A 16,893-nucleotide genomic window follows, 5' to 3' on the forward strand; every position below is an offset into this window, starting at 1 on the left:
ATCAATAAAATACTCATAAATTGTCCATTCTATTCCTCAAAGAATGGGATTGTGAATAAGTCCAATCTTCTTACTAATATATTCACTATTATAAGAAAGGGAACAAAATATAAAATTTGAGTTGTTTAAAGGAAGACTTTGGTTGATCAAATTTTAAAATTCGACCTATCATAAACGTGAATTATTTTTAATAATTTTTATATTAAAAGATTCGAAATATTAAGAGAGAAGATCATATCTAAAATTTATGAATTATTTAAAAGAGATTTGAGATAATCTGGATTGAAAACAAAATCAGCTCGTTGAGTAAGATGAATTGTTGTAATAGTGTAGAAATATTGTATAACATTGTATATGAATGTATATTCATCTCTAATACATATTTATATATGTTATACATAGTTATATTACTGTGTTTATATATATATATATATATATATATATATATATATATATATATATATATATATATATATATATGATACAATTGTTTAACTGTTTTTTTTGTTGCGTGATATGTTTGTGTAAGATCAAACTCGGTCCATAACTAGGGACCAAATAGGCTCACTCTTAATGGGCTGAGTTGGACAGCTTGTTTTCGCTTTTTTTGCTAAAATATGATTAGTGTTGGCGAAAGATGATTAGTTGACCATTCTTTTGTCGAAAAATCGGTGACACGACTCACGAGGGATCTAAGAGATGCATTATTGGACCTTTTATGGGCAAATATAGGTATAGAATTTGGAGCATTTAGAGGTGATTCTCCTAATTCTAAGTCGTTCATTTCCTCTTTTAAAATGTTCTTTGGTTTCATATTCTATTTGTGACTATAGAGATCTTATATACTGATTTTGGTGGATTTGGAGGAAAATAAAACATTATGAGCCATTCATGTTGCTTTCTTTTATTTATTTTTGTGGGGTAACCTTATTCTAAAAGTGCTTTCTATAGTGGAAAATGCACTTAAAACTCACAAAATTCATGTTTACTTCTCTTGTCCTTTTCTCTTTTATGAGTTGGAACTTGTGAAACAAATTAATTATCCAACTCATGAGTTAGATTGAATTTAGTCGGATTAAAAAATAAATAAATTATCTAATTAACGAGTTAGATTGAATTTAGATGAATTAAAATGAGTTGTATTAATAAATAGACGAGTCAGTATTAATCCTCCCAAAGATTAGGGGTATGCTTCAATAATACTCCCTCTGTTTCAATTTGTATGATACCTTTTATTTGGAAAATTCTACTATCGCTAAAAAGCGAGGGTTTTTGAGAGTCAAATAATTTCAATTTCACCGAAAATTTGCGCATGAAATTTTTATTTTTTTAAGACGAATTAAAATGAGTTGTATTCATAAATAGAAGAGTCAGTGTTAACCCTCCCAAAGATTAGGGGTATGCTTCAATAATACTCCCTCTGTTTCAATTTGTATGACACCTTTTATTTGGAAAATTCTACTATCGCTAAAAAGTGAGGGTTTTTGAGAGAAATAATTTCAGTTTCACCGAAAATTTGCGCATGAAATTTGTATTTTTTTAAAAATGAAATTTATATATTTGTAAACTACGTAAAAAGTACTATGAGTCACAATAATTGATAATTTAAAATGTTTATAAAATGTATAAAAAATTTAAATTCGAAAAGTCACGCATAAAATAAAACGTAAATTATATTATTAATAGATAGTTGGATCTAATTTTAGACAACTTATTATTTAGATTAATTATATTTTTACGAGCTAATATTGTTGTCTTAATTTAAAACCCCTTTAAAAAGCTTTACATCACCAATATGGGACAAGTGTTATATATTCTCTAGTAAGACTGATAGATACTTACTTTACTTAATTAACAATTCATTTTATTTGAATAATATTATACCTATTAATACCTAATGAAATTCCTATTTTATACAATAATTAATTACGAATATCTACGCATAATAGTTCAAATCAAAGTAGAAGAATTTAGGCTCATGATTCCATTTGAAATTTAAATTACGTACACTGCAATATTTCTTCAACCATATGTAATAGTCAATATATAGAGACATTTTTAGGAATTATTTATGGTGCACATATGCTATATTAAAAATTATTTTAGCAACAGTTATTAATTGCCATTAAAAATATATTTAGTTATATTTAAGATTTTTTGTAAATGTTCCTTAAACCTATAGTGATACTGTATTTAATGACAATTAATTAATACAGGTAAACACTTTATCGCTCTTTTGTCAGTATATATATTTATTACCGCTAAAATTTAATTTTGTCCTAACGTTGGTTGATGCTACTTTGGAGTACATGATTCCTATGTGTTTCTTAACTACAAATGGTTGGTGTTTAATATAAAAGAAAATGGATAGATTCTCAATTGATCACATGTATAGTCTTTGAATATTCTTTTTGTTTGATTTTATACTGAAACGTTTTTCAACAATATCTCATTTAACTTTCATACAATTACAAATTATTGATTAGATTAGCCAAAAGACAATTATAAATTAAAACTAGGGATTGAAAAATTAATTAAAAAAAATATGTTTTCCTTAAATATGAATCGATTATTGGTTTGTCAATTTAACAACTCAATCTATCATGACTAAGTCCATCTAAAAGCTAGGTTGATTTTGGACTAAATTGATTCAAAAATATATATATTTTTAATTATATATGTTGTATAGAATTAAATTTAAAAAATAAAATTTTACTATATACTTAATAATTTATATAAAAAATGAAGAGATAAAACTTTATAAAGAATTTGGCGGGCTAGACCTAGATAATGAATGACTCATTGTTGAGTGCATCTTTACCTAACTTCATCTCAATCCATAATTAACCTTGAATTTAGATGTTTCATTGCTCAGTTATTTATTAATTCATTTCATTTTAATCCATTCAGATTCAACCAACGCGCCAATCCCATTTGACACCATGTCCATTGCTTGATCTAATGTAGTTGAAAAATTGTAGTCATGGCTTGCCAACTAAGATTTAAAAGAATATATCACAAATGGTAAAAGGTAAAGAATGGGGCATGACACAACAATAATTTTGGACATGATTGGACTTGCTTAGGGAAGATCAATCTTTGCAATTCAAAAGCAAAAGAAAAGGAAAAAAAAAACTTTTGTGAATTATATGTGAGTCCAAATTCTATTTTGGTACATCTTTTCTTATTGATATTTCCTTTCTTTTTTTTTAAGTAGGGAATAGCATGTTGCAAGAAATTAGAAAGAAAAGAAAGCAAACCATAAGTTTAAGATAGACAAAGACAAATGAAGAAAAAGGGGAAAGAGATCATAGAGAAGTGGAAGTGTACTAAGTTTGAAAAGTACTTTGCCAAACAAATTGTATACTATACATTATATCTTTTTTCTTGTAACTATAATAATAATAATAATAATAATAATAATAATGTAAACAACATTATCCTTTGTTTGCTTCTTTTTCTTTTAAGTTGCAAGTGCTTCAAAGTTGAATAGTATTATCAACCGTTATGCTGAGGGTTAGAGTCATGTTGAAAGGTAACTGGAAGCATTATTATTTTTCCTTTGAAATGAATAAAATAATAACTTATGTCACTAAAATATAAAAGTTCGTTGTTAATTTTATTTAACGATGATTTTTTGCTCGATGAATGATGAAAGAATGTTGTTACTTGTTAGTTCCACACTATTTAGTAACAAATTAACAAAGAATTTCACACATAATTCATATATTTTTTATGACTCAAAGTTTGAATTGCTATGAATACAGGTCATGTGCAATTTTTAATTGCTGTAGTTGTAAATTGGAATACATCAAACGGATCTTGGATTGGACTATTTACAAATTGGACCATTTATGTATCAGCATGTATAAGAGATCTATATTCATTCATATACATTGTTATACAATATGTATACACAATATATCTATATTGTATAATGGTGTATAACCATGTTAAATAGTTGGTGCGAGAATGGTTCCGTCAAAAAGGGTAATGATTTGTGATTCAAGGGTCATGCAAATTGTTGAAAAAAAGTTTAATTTTGATACTTTTATTCTCGATCTGTTCTTAGTCTGAGCTTCTCATCCTCCTCTATCTATCTTTGTATTTTCTGATCTTTCTCCCCCTTGGTTAACATTCTTAATTTCATAAGGACCATTTATTATTATTTTCTTGTTATTTTCAGTTCTCAAATTGTATTTTGTATTCATAGTGATTATTATACATATTATTATTGCATGGCTACTTAAGTTGGGAATCAATCAACTATTACCTGTGCTTATAGTGTATATTTGGGATCATGAGGTATGATATAGATTGTTATACTGTAGTGACATAATATAATTAGCAATAATTATATGGTGGCATTAGACACATAATATAATAGTTCTTTGGTCTTAATTTATGCTATATTTATCTGATTGGACATTAAATTCAAGAAAGTAAGAACTTATTTTCTAAGATATAGTTTAATTAAATTAAAATAAATCTGGTATATATAGCTTATTTTGTCAAGCTTCTAGAAGGTCAATAATTACATTTCTCAACAACAAGCTTACACATAAAAAAGAAAATCTAAATAATTAGAACTACAATTTAACTTCCTTTTCTCTTTTATACATTTAAAAGTACTTTAAATATATATATATATAAGCCAAATGCAAACTACTAGTAAACACACTTCTCAATAATTTAGAATCAAACACAAACTCCTATTCTATATTATCAAAGGGTAATATAAATTTCTAAATTTAAATTATTTTTACATTAATTACGAAGAAAAAAATGCATCACATAATTGGAACAATGAAAATAACTTATAGAATTGAAAAATAACATTATCAAGGTCATTAAAGTTGTTAACAAGTTTTTTATTTTGAACAATTACATAAACTAAATATTTTCAAATTGTGATATTTCTTTAATTAAAAATTTACATGTGTAAATTAACTTTTAAAAACTAAGGTCTATAATTTAAAGTTTAAACATATATTCCTGAACGCGAAGATGATTCACGCATTAATATTGACATTCCTTCTTGCTCGTATCTTGTCTGCATTAGATATTTAGAGTCATAAAATTTATAAATATGTTATAACATTTGTACTATAAAAATTTTCATTAGAAAAAAGATCAGAAGTTTAAATTTAATTTATTTTTAAATATAAAAATACATCAACAAGAGTCATGCGATCGAAAAAATAAAAATATTTAACAACCATACCCTTTATAGAGCCACGAGTTTCCAAGTCCATCCTTGAAGAAATGACAACCTCGTTGAAATCTACATTGTTTCCCTGTATATAAATACAATTAATATCAATGTTTAAGTGCTAGCTTACTAATTAAAAAGCCAATAAAGTTATACTTATTGTAACTTTATAATAGTCATTTATGTAAATGCCTCGACTTTAAATGAATATTGATCCTAACTTAATCTTAAAAATTAAAAATTATCTAGTATCACATAAAAAAATAAGAACACTTAGATAGACTTCTTCACAATCTCGGAGTCAAAGTAATATCCATTTTGTCTCAATTTATATGACATATTTTATCCTTTTTAGTTCGTCGTAAAAAGAATGTCATATTTTTATAATTAAAATTTAACTTTATTATTCTCCGTTTATCTTTAATGAAATGTTATATATCACTCAATTGATGGTAAAAGAGTATTTTAGAATTTAGACTATGTTATGCACTTATAATTATAAATAAATTATTGTGTAAAGTATATGCTAATGTATCATGTACATTTAATTTGATAACATTTGTTAAGGTTATTGTATCATTTACAACGACTATATATCATGTATCATGTAGTTTATATTAATTTATATATCCGTAAAAGTTTTGCAAAAAAAAAAATTAATTGAAATCTATATTATCAAAATATTTTATCGGCCAACACACATAAACAACAAAAAAATCGCCTAATTTTAATAAATCGTCTCCTAAATGACCAAAATATGTCAAGAAACAATAAGGCTTCATGTACTGCTCCTCTAACTCCCTACAAACTTCATGCCCAAAATATTCTACCACATACTTTACAACAGGCTAACAGTTAATTCTAAAATTGTTTATTCAATTGAAGGACTGTTGATTTATTTTGTTGGACTAATTTTTTTTTGAAGTCTTGGTTTTTGTTATGATTTTTCGTTTTGTAATTATCAAAACAAGAAACTAGACGAGGAGGTTTTTATATTTTTTTGAAAAATCCCCCTTGAGGTGATTGGGGGGGTTTGCGGAATAGTAAAATATGGGGAAAATTAGATTAATCGAAATTTCTTGTTCATAATAATTTAATTATTATTTTTTATTTAGTGTCTGTATTCATCTTGAAGTTCGATTAAATTCAAATTCATGCTTAAAAGTTTCATAAATTTAATTCTCAAATTCAAACAGATTCAAACTATAGAAATTAATGATATTCGACTAATTTTTATCTGTACACACCTCGAATAATTTCACTAACATATCATTTGTACTTTTATTTTTAGTGAAATTTAAACATGAGACTTGATAATTTTCATTTCATTTTATAAACCCTTAGATTTTAGTGATATAAAACAGCCAAATGACATAATTTTTTTAATTTTTAACAACAAACAAAGTCAACCAGGCACACTGTCAGCCAAATAAGACTGATAATAATTAATTATATTTATATATATTTAGATATCGAATCCCCTTCAAGTACTTTGTGTGTCTATTTCTTCAGATTTTGCACCTCTTTATTGAGAGTTCTGGTTCCGCCTCTAAATTCAGAGGTCATGAATTTGCAAAGCAATTTTCTTTAATAGAATTTACTTCTCTTTTACAGACCCTGCATGACATGAATTTAAATTAATTGGATAAATTATTAGTTCTAGATAATGATTAATTAAATTAAAAAAAGATATCATATATGTATTAAATGTGTTTTATAAAAATAAATAAAAAACGCATGATCAACAAAGGAAGCTATATATGTAATAAGTCAAATTAGTACAACATTAAAAAAATATTACTGCATAGTAATCTTTCGAAGTAACACCATGCCTTTTGTACCTATAAAAAAGAAGCTCTTCTTTAATTCCACTAAAAACATTATCTTATACCAAAAAAAATTAAAAATGAAGGCTTTCACTAAACTAAACCTTTATTTCAATGAACTTATCACCACTTTCTTTTATTCATGGTTACCTAATTTATTAAAATTCATCATGTTAGCAACTTTTGCTTACTTGAATTCATATAGACAAAGACAACTAGAGAGAAATAGGTACAAGGATAATATAGATGAGAAGAGCTCTAAATTTGTTTGTAGAAGAATAAGATGTTTAATTAGAGATGAAGAATCACTTGAATGCGCGATATGTTTATCAGAATTCAAGTATGGAGATAAAGGGAGAAAGCTTAACAATTGTAATCATATGTTCCATGAAAATTGTTTGGAGAAATGGTTAATGCATGAGAAAGGGCAATCAACATGTCCACTTTGTAGAAATGTTGTTATATCTGAAAATGTGTTTGAGAAACACATGAAAGTTGAAGATGAAAGAAGTAGGAATAATGCATTTGAGGAAGAATTGGCTACGTTGTTGTTATCTACGTTGAAAGATAGTTGTTTTTGTCATCAGCGAATGTAGAATTTTTATTGAGTGATTCACATTATTTATTATGTATACGTATTAGAACAAATGTATCTAATATATAATGTAAATATTTGACTAATTAGATGATTTAAATGAACCCCTTAATTGTTAAGTTATTAAGATTAATTGGGTTAAATTGGACGGGTCAAAATCCAATCCGTTTTTAGCCCATTTGAGCCCAACTCATTTGAGCTCAAAGTAAACTTGGATGGGTTAAGACTCAACCCGATTTTTATTCCCACTTTCCGTCACACTCATCTAAATTTTCCATGTTAAGTTTTATCAACATGCAAATTGCAATACCTGCCACCAAATATATTTAGCTCATTTAAAAGTTGTTTAAAGTGAATAAAGTAAGTTTTATTGTCAAAATCAAGGTTGATTTGATGAATTTATCATATATTTATGATTGAATTTGATAAAATTAATCCATAAAATCATAACTACTCCAAATTTGAATTGATTATTGACCCACATATTTATGAAATACTTGTGTAAAATATGAGTCCATAAACTTTATTTACCATCTATTTAGTCCAACTTATACAATTTTTTTTTTTATAATTAACTTATATTTAACATATTGAATATATCATAATAGATAATAATTTACAGGTAAATTATAATTTTTTTGAGTCACAATGTATATTCAATATTTTTTTAATGTATAATCCGGATATATTTTCAATGATTTTGAGATGTAAATTATTGGCCATATGAAATTGGATCGAGTCAGGTCATATAATATACTTAATCGGATAAGTTAATTTATAGTTAGCTTTTTTGAGTATATCATGATACATAGCTAATGTAATATATAGCTCATGAATAAATAAATTATATTTTTTGAATATACCATAATATATAAAATATGTTTTCTAAGTATGTCATAATGTATATTTAGTATATATTCTACGTATATTATGTAAATCATTGGCCAGAGATAATCGGACCGAGTCGGGTCGAATTTGCCGCCATCTTCTTCTAGGCCCCAAAGCATTTCGAATCTTTTCCTACGCCAATGGCGACGGTGACGAAAGTGAACCTGAAGGCGGAGACCGGCGACTGTCACCGCCTTGAGGCGGAGCAGAGAGAAGCTCCGGCGGAAATACGATTCTAGAACAAAAAGAGTAGTTGAATTAGGAAATGGAAGCGAAGTAATATACTTACCTAGGTTCCTAAATTACCATGGAATCGTCCAATGATTCGCGTCTTCGGTCGATCTTGTGTCCAGGTACTCATTTTTCTTCTGCCTTTCTCCTTCAATTTTACTCTGTTTGTGTGAAGCGTTTAGTGCATCCTGTAATATTTTAAGAGGCAAAATGGAGACTAAAGTCTTATGCTTTACTACAGTATTGCTAAGGTCTAAGGAAAGGTAGAGGTAGGTTGAAAAAGTATAAAGAGAGGTGATTAAGTAGGACTTAGCACATGTGCAACTTACCGAGTACATGACGCTATGTAGGAGGTTTATGGAGGTCGAGGATTGGAGTAGATTAGTGGTAGTCTAGGTATTGTTATTAGGGAACTTTCACATATAGCCACTTAAAAGTAGCCCAATTACTTTCCATAGCTACAACTTGATAATTATAATCTGTAGCTACATGTTATATGGAAGAGAGAGATGAGCGAGACTGGGGGAGAGAGTATAGAGCTAGAGAAGGGGAAAAGAGTGGGAGAAAGGTGAATTGTATATGTATATTGGCTAGATAATTGTATATCATACATATGTATTTGTATATATGGAAAGCGAGCTTGAGAGAGGGAGGAGAGAGGCAAGAGAGACTGGGAGAGGGAGGAGAAAGGCGAGCGAAAGAGGGAAGAGAGTTGGAGAGAGGTGAATTGTATATGTATATAGGTTAAATAATTGTATATTATACATATGCATTTGTATAGATGACAAGCGAGATTGGGAGGGAGAGAAGAGAGGCGAGCGAGAGAGGGCAGAGAGTGGGAAAGAGGTGAATTGTATATGTATATAGGTTAAATAATTGTATATTATACATATGTATTTATATATTCTGATGAATTATACATATATAAACGTGACTAATTATACAAACTCGAAGTCACCCACGTAATTAATGTATAATGTTAGTCACGAGTGGTAATTATAGCAAACTATAGCTATGATTAGTATTTAAATAGTATAAGTTTGCGTAACCGCGTAATTTTCCATTATTATTACTTTCTTATTCTCTCACTCTTTGATTTTAGTATTACTTGTGTTTCCTTTGCTTTGGTTATCATATTTGTTGCTATTGCTCTTTTCTTCATTATTGCATGTTGATTACTTGAGTTGAGGGTCTATTGAAAATAGTTCTCTACCTCACAAGGCAGGGGTAAGACTGTACACACACTACTTTCTCTAGACTCTACTTGTGGGATACATTGGGTATGTTGTTTTTGTAAATAGTAGGTCTTAACTTCTTGTGTGTTTACTTATTTATGTTTTGAATCCTCGTGGTGGAAATCCTGGCTCTACTATCTTGCATACTTTTAAGTTTTAGATAGGCTACTTTGTATTTCCTTGTCTGACTGTAATCGTACAACTTTGATGTAACTCATAAGCATCCCCCAAACTATTGTGGGGGTTTTCCCTTCAGGTACCTCAACTATGTCATTTTCCTATTGAATCCTTGAATTATCCATAATTTGTTCTTTTTAAACATTGTTGGATGATGTGGCAAAAAATGTGATCTCACGTCACTTGAATGCGTGAAGATTTTTTGAAGGCGCTGATGTCGATCCCTGAACCACCCACCTACGATCATCTTCCACTTTTAACCCTAATTTTCTTCCCTTTTTCTGTTATTTCTCCTTTTTTTTCCTCTTCATCATTAAGTTGGAGTTGTTCATCATAATATATCTCTTTTTCATTGATCCCTTCCTAATCATCAAGTTCCAATGTCAAAGTTATCTTTTCAACAATAAAATGACATAGAAATTAGGAAATGAACTTACCTCACTAGATTTAACTTGAAAATCGTGATTGAACTCCAAATTTTTCTGCAATCTTCGATGATACCTTTAATAAAACACTTAAATTCACTTCAAAATTTGAGAATTTTAGTCGTAAATCGCATAAATGTCACTGAAAGAAGACCAAATTTTAGGGTTTTCTCATCTAGAACCAATGCACGTGGGTTCAAAAGTGTTTGTGGGGGGGGGGGGGATGATGGGGCTTTAGGTTTTTAGGGTTGGTAAATGAATATGTGGCGCTAATGTGTAAATGGATTGAAGTTTGATTGGTTGCAATTTTCATGTGGGAAAGGTGGATCTCACCCGCACTATCAATAAAAAATATTTGTTGAAGTTCTGTGCCACATCAGTCAATAGTGTTTAAAAGGAACAAATTATAGGTGGTTCAATGATTCAATAGGAAAATGACGTAGTTAGGGTACCTGAAGGGTAAAACCCAACAAGTTTAGGGATATGTTTATATATTCAGCCTTTATGTGATGTGATGTTTTTTTTTGTTTTTTGAGGGGCTTGTCCCATGTTAAGTAAAATGTTTCCACTTTGATATTTTAGAACAAGGGGTGAATTTTAGGCAAGTTGACAAGTGCATGTGGTTCAATCTGTTCTCCAAAAGTGATCCCTACACTGTTATGCTGATTGCTATGCGTATTGTAGGATTTCATGGATAATTATGTTAGAAAATCAATTATGTTGCATTTGGGTTGAGGATTTGATTGAGACTGAGAGTTTTCAAATTCCGTTGTGCAAATATAGGTGATAGATTGATATAGTTTATCTGAAATTTCACGAAGTGCCATTATATAGATCTCCAATGCCACCTGAATGAGAGGGTTTGGAAAGGACCAAGGGTGATAATTCAAACCTATAGTTACTAGAAAGAGAAACAGAATAATTTACTTCATTCGCATAGCTTATTCTCCCAAGAAATTTGTTGGGGTTGGGGTTGTGGCAAAACCATAGTAAGTTCGTTATAAAGAAAAGTTTTTTCTCCTCGGAGATGGAATTAATGTTTTTTTCTCTTTCTAACTTAGAAGCTTCGACTGGGTGGAAAGAAACACACAACCGTAAAGTTTGAATTTTAAAGCTGAATGCTATTTTTATTCTCTTATATTGGATTGCTTCTGCATTGACTTGTTTTAGAGTAATGAGAAAGCACATGGACAAAGATGGTGTTCGAACTCTGAGTCTGTATTGTGGGCAGTTTTGTTCCTCTGCCCATGACTGACTATTCAAGTTCAAAATGTTGCGTCTCTTTTAGTATTTGAATAGGTTAGTCTGTGCTCATGACGGTGCCGTTCACAGTGAAAGTGATAATATTTGTTCCTTTACTCCCTTTGGCGTGTTATTTCTTAGCTTTGTTTGTCTGGCGCATGAATGATCATCCAAGTTGAAAATGCTGTTGCTTTACTTTCTCCCTTAGTGTGTTAGTTTCCCCTTTGCTAATATCGATGCTAAATGTTACATGTCATAACAATCTGATACCACATGTTCCTATGGGGAAAAACAGATTGACAATCAATGTATTTCTTCATTGTTTATAGTTTATACTTGTGGGATGAAAATTACAGGTATTGGCTCATGCTCAGATAATAGAAGGTAATTTCTATGTTTCTATGCTATGTACTATAGAATTACTATCCTAATGTCAGATTCCAAATCAGAAAATTAGTAACTTGTTCAACCTTTATTTAAACCATTAATATATATATACAAGAAACCTAATGTATCAAAAAAAAAAAAAACCTAATTATAAGCCAGCAAGAGGCACAACTAAGAGACCAGGCAAGACACAAGAAGAGACGGCTTTAGCTGCATGGTCTTTAGATAACATTTCAACCAGAGCATAACGTTTCTTCTTCTTAGAACTCGAACTCATGATTACATGTTCAACCTCACCAAAATTACTAAATAACTCTCTCAATCTTTGGCAAGTATAATCTTCACTGCTTTTACTCCATGATACCTTAAGCACCCTTTCCTTGTCAACAAACATCTCTGATGACTCTTTCTTTGACATCAATATTTCACGAATCCTAGCAATTTCACCAAGAAGTTTTATAGCAATTCGTTCCTCCTCTTCTAATCGAGCCAAACTAATATCAGGTACAAATATAGGCTCTGACATCATCTTTCTACGCTTCGATTGTTGTTGTTTTTGTTGTTGTTGTTGGATCATCTCATCAAACAACCTCCTCTTTTTCTGATCCTTGAGAATGTCATAGGAAGCCTTGAGCTTTTGAAAATTGAAGTGAGCGTTAATTGGATCATCGAGTCTCTTGTCTGGATGCAATTCTAATGCTTTTTTTCGATACGCTTTCGATATATCGATTTCAGAAAGCTTTGCCCCTTCCTCGCCAGAGGGCAAATCTAAAGCACTGTAATGATCGACTTCAATATCCATGCTACAACCCTAAATTTCTAAATATTATTATTAGGAGGATTCATAAAAAGAAATTAAGGTTTTATTTATAGGTTTCAATTAATTTTACTTAATCCTACAATCACTCTAACTACCCTGTTATTTCGATTCCTAATCAGTTAGGAATTTTCTTTTTTAGTAAACTTATTATTACTTTGACTAACATTTATAATTTTTTTTGATAGGGAAAAATTTGTAATTTATAGTTTTTTGAATATCTATTTTTTTTTTTGTTTAAAATATTAAATTAATATTATTTAATTCAGTTTTAAAATTAGTCAAATTGACTTTTGAAAACAAGACTAGTAGTAAAAATAGACGACAGTAATAGTTTTTATTTTTTATATTTTTTTTATTATAAATAGAGAAGTTATCTACGGTTAATATAACTTTTGTTTTCAATTTTATTTTTTTACAAAATAAGCAAAAACGTGTAGTTACTTTTGGAATCAACTTCCCTGAAATGGTAACAATCATGGTTTATTTTTATTTTATTCTATATAACTATTTAGAAAGAAAGAAAAGAGGCAAAAAACGTGCAGTTATAACTTATGGAATCAAGTTGCCGTGGAATAATCCGTAAAAAAAATAAGCTGTCTACATATTTTCTTCTATATATTAATCACTGTTACTGGAAAAAAAATCTCTCCAATCTTCCATGCAACTCATTTTTTATTATTTCAATTTGAAATTGCACTATTTAAATCCCCTTTTTCTTAATTTTCCTCATGTAACTATATGAGAAAAATAAATAATCAAGGAAAATAAATAATCATGAATTTTGTTTAGTAGAAAAATAAATGAATTTTTCTTAATCATGAATTTTTCTTTTTTACCATCTCTTTTGTCAACCTTACAAATTTATTCGAATACTTTTATGAAAATAATTACTCAAAGTTTTCATATAATTTAATTAGAAATTTCAATTTCTCAGGTAACAATTGCACACAAGAAAATCATTGAATTTTGTTTAGTAGAAAAATATGAAGGAATTAGATCTTTAAATTTTTTCTTTTATAATCTTCATAAATTCTTACATAATTTTATATATTTATTTCGTTCATGCATAAGTATAATGAATTAAATAGGTCAATTATTTTTTAAAATGTTGATTTGATGAAAAACATATCAACTAAAATAAAGGAGAGCTATTTGTTGTTGCCATGGAGTACCTTCATAGGGAGATGATGCAGCTAGCAGGGGTGTATAAAATCGAATTAATACTAATGCAAAAAGAAAATCAATTCAACACTAAGAATGATAATAATATTAAATATTTATTTTTTTGTGTTACATAGATTTAAATAAATGCATGATTTAATTTTACTTTCTTTTAATATTTAGTCATGTAACTAATACTTATTAAACTTATTTTAGCATGACTTAGTACTTTAAATTATGATCAATTTCATTATGACTTATTAATTTGCAATATTTGTTTTAAGCGATTTTATTATTATTTTTGTGTTGGATATTTTAGTGTCATTAATCATATCATAGTTTTTGTTATTTTATTGAGAAATAACTTAGATAGTTATATTTTGATAGGATTAAAGAAATTTTTGAAGTACAAGTAAATTATATGTTTGTATGAATATGTTATAAAAAAAAAAAACCAAAAAACTCGCAGAAACCCCAAGAAACCGAAGTTGAAAAACTCGAGTTTTATTGGTGTGGTTTGGTTTATAAGTTCAAAAATCCAAAACAAATAATTTGATTTGATATTTCAAAAATCCAAACCAACCCCGAATATACACCCCCTACAACTAGCTAAGAACAAACAGTTCCACTTTCATCCCAGATACAAAAGACTTGGACTGATCCATATATGCTTTGCTGATGATTTGTTAATGTTCTGCAGGGTTGATATATTCACCAGATTTTGGCAAGATTGATGCAGGGGTGACATGTTTAAAATACAAAAAGATTATATGTTGTGTGTAAGAAGTTAATTAGTTTCCAGAGTTACTGTTAGGTATATCCGTATATGAGGTGAACTTCTATTTTGGCATCATAATTAAAACTTTGAATGCCACGTCTTATTCCGTTAATGTCATATCTTATTTCGTTAAATGGAAGGGTAAAAGTGATCCCATAGTAAGACATGAAAGGGTAATTTTGAATCAAAACATAGTTAAAGGGCATATGTGCTTTATTTCAAATAGTTAAAGGATAATTTTAAATCCTTTAATTATGAGTAATTAATCAAAAAATAAAATAAAATTGGTTAGGAGTAAGTAATTTATTGGAGTTGTGTACAGGCAAAACCATCAAACACTATATGACTAGGAAGAAAGTATATACACCAACGATGTAAAATAACAAGTAAATTTCACGAGTTTAAATTATATACGATATTATTGTAAATGATTTTTTTGCACGGATTTTATGTCATTTTTACTTGTTACAGAATGTGATTTATCAGAAGAATGATATTAGTAATGAATTTCGTATAGTATAGATAAATTATTTATAAATCATTTACTTCACTTTTAATACCAAAATTGTCTAATGTTTCATTTCTCTTCAAAATTGCATTGCCAAACTCAACCAAGAAGAGTTGGCAGTTAATTGGTTATAACGGATTTATCAGTAAGGTAGTTACTTTAAGAGAATGTATAAATACCCTCATCAGGTAGACTCCACAATCTGCTACGTTTTTCTCTCAAATTTTCATCTTCTTCATTATAGTTTCTTCACATTTTCTGTTTGTTGATCATGGATGGACGTCCACCTCATGCAGAACAAAGTTCTGGAGAAAAGTCTGAACGTACGTTTGTTCCTTCAGAAAATGAAGGTATGTGTATCTTGAATTCTTCATGGAGATGCATATCAAACAGTACTTCTAAATTTGTGTTATTGGGTTCTCTGTACGTTTATCTTATAATCAGGACAATTGCCCCCACCCCTACGAAAGACTGAATGGTTTGTTTCTTTGATTAAGAACAATAAGCTACATTTGCGTTACATGCTCTTTTTTTTTTCTTTTACAGAGAAGTCTAAAAAAAGGAAGATGATGGATGACTTGCAGGCACGGGAACATGCCACCAACCCAAAAAGACTTGCTCTCGCTCGAAAAGTTGAGGAAGAACGTAGAAATACGATGAGACAGCAAATGAAAGAGATTGCAGAGAGAGCAAATGAAAAACGAAGTAGAAAAGTAGCAGCCTATAATGAGGCCCGTCTGGCTAAGGAATCTCAAAAAAAAGAAGGTCATAATATCTGCTGAAGATTTCAACAAGAAGGAAGCTCTCATACTGCAAAAACTCCGATCTAAAGCCAAGGAACTTCAAGAAAAGAGAGAGTTGTTAAACACAGATTATTTTTTCGTAAGCAGCAGTGACTCCTGCAACAAGTTCTATCCACAAAATAAATGATAGTTCTTTATATTTTTTGTTAGCAGAATGTACTCACGGCCACTTCAGAGAACGAAACACATGAAAGATTTTGTTTGTATATGTTCCTATATTTGTTTACACAAACAGTAGCATTTCATACTTCCTTCTTCTGTCTATATACGCTTCATTTTTTATTTTTGAATCTTGTGGTCTTAATCATGTCATGTGGAAAGTTGAATATATGGGGTTGCCAAATTTTGTTTTAGCAGAATAAAAAGTTAAGATGAAATTGATTTGAATCTTCCAAAAGATGAAACTTCAAATCTTGTTTAGTGTAAAATATAAATATTTGTTAGTGATCGGAGCTATTGCTTCTGTTTTGGTTCAAAATAAGTAGAATTGAGTCTATATTAATTTTGGTTATTGATTGATCATTTTGGGTGAATTCTATGGCAAAAATGGTTCAAGATTTCATCAAACCTCAAAGCAATCCTTATTTTTCTCTCATGGGATTTTC

The 16,893-nt window shown here is 29.1% G+C and overlaps 1 protein-coding gene and 1 long non-coding RNA gene across 2 annotated transcripts; one reads left to right on the forward strand and one right to left on the reverse strand.

Annotated features, from left to right (window-relative positions):
• The first annotated feature begins 8,389 nt into the window (after window positions 1–8,389).
• LOC138337095 (uncharacterized) lies at window positions 8,390–16,570 on the forward strand. The gene is made up of 3 exons (XR_011213284.1): window positions 8,390–8,874; window positions 14,900–15,835; window positions 16,032–16,570. It is a non-coding gene; the product is annotated as an uncharacterized lncRNA (long non-coding RNA).
• Window positions 12,280–13,211, reverse strand: LOC101254367 (uncharacterized). The gene has a single exon (XM_004252585.5). The coding sequence runs from the start codon at window positions 13,018–13,020 to the stop codon at window positions 12,367–12,369; it is 654 nt and encodes a 217-aa protein (XP_004252633.2). The 5' UTR covers window positions 13,021–13,211; the 3' UTR covers window positions 12,280–12,366.
• Window positions 16,571–16,893: the final 323 nt, after the last annotated feature.

The sequence above is a fragment of the Solanum lycopersicum genome, chromosome 12, assembly GCF_036512215.1.
Source record: "Solanum lycopersicum chromosome 12, SLM_r2.1".
In the NCBI taxonomy this organism is placed as follows: Eukaryota; Viridiplantae; Streptophyta; class Magnoliopsida; order Solanales; family Solanaceae; genus Solanum; species Solanum lycopersicum.

Bases quoted from the DNA above. Each gene is read 5' to 3' on its own strand.
- LOC101254367 (XM_004252585.5), bottom strand. From the start codon at position 13,020: ATGGATATTGAAGTCGATCATTACAGTGCTTTAGATTTGCCCTCTGGC.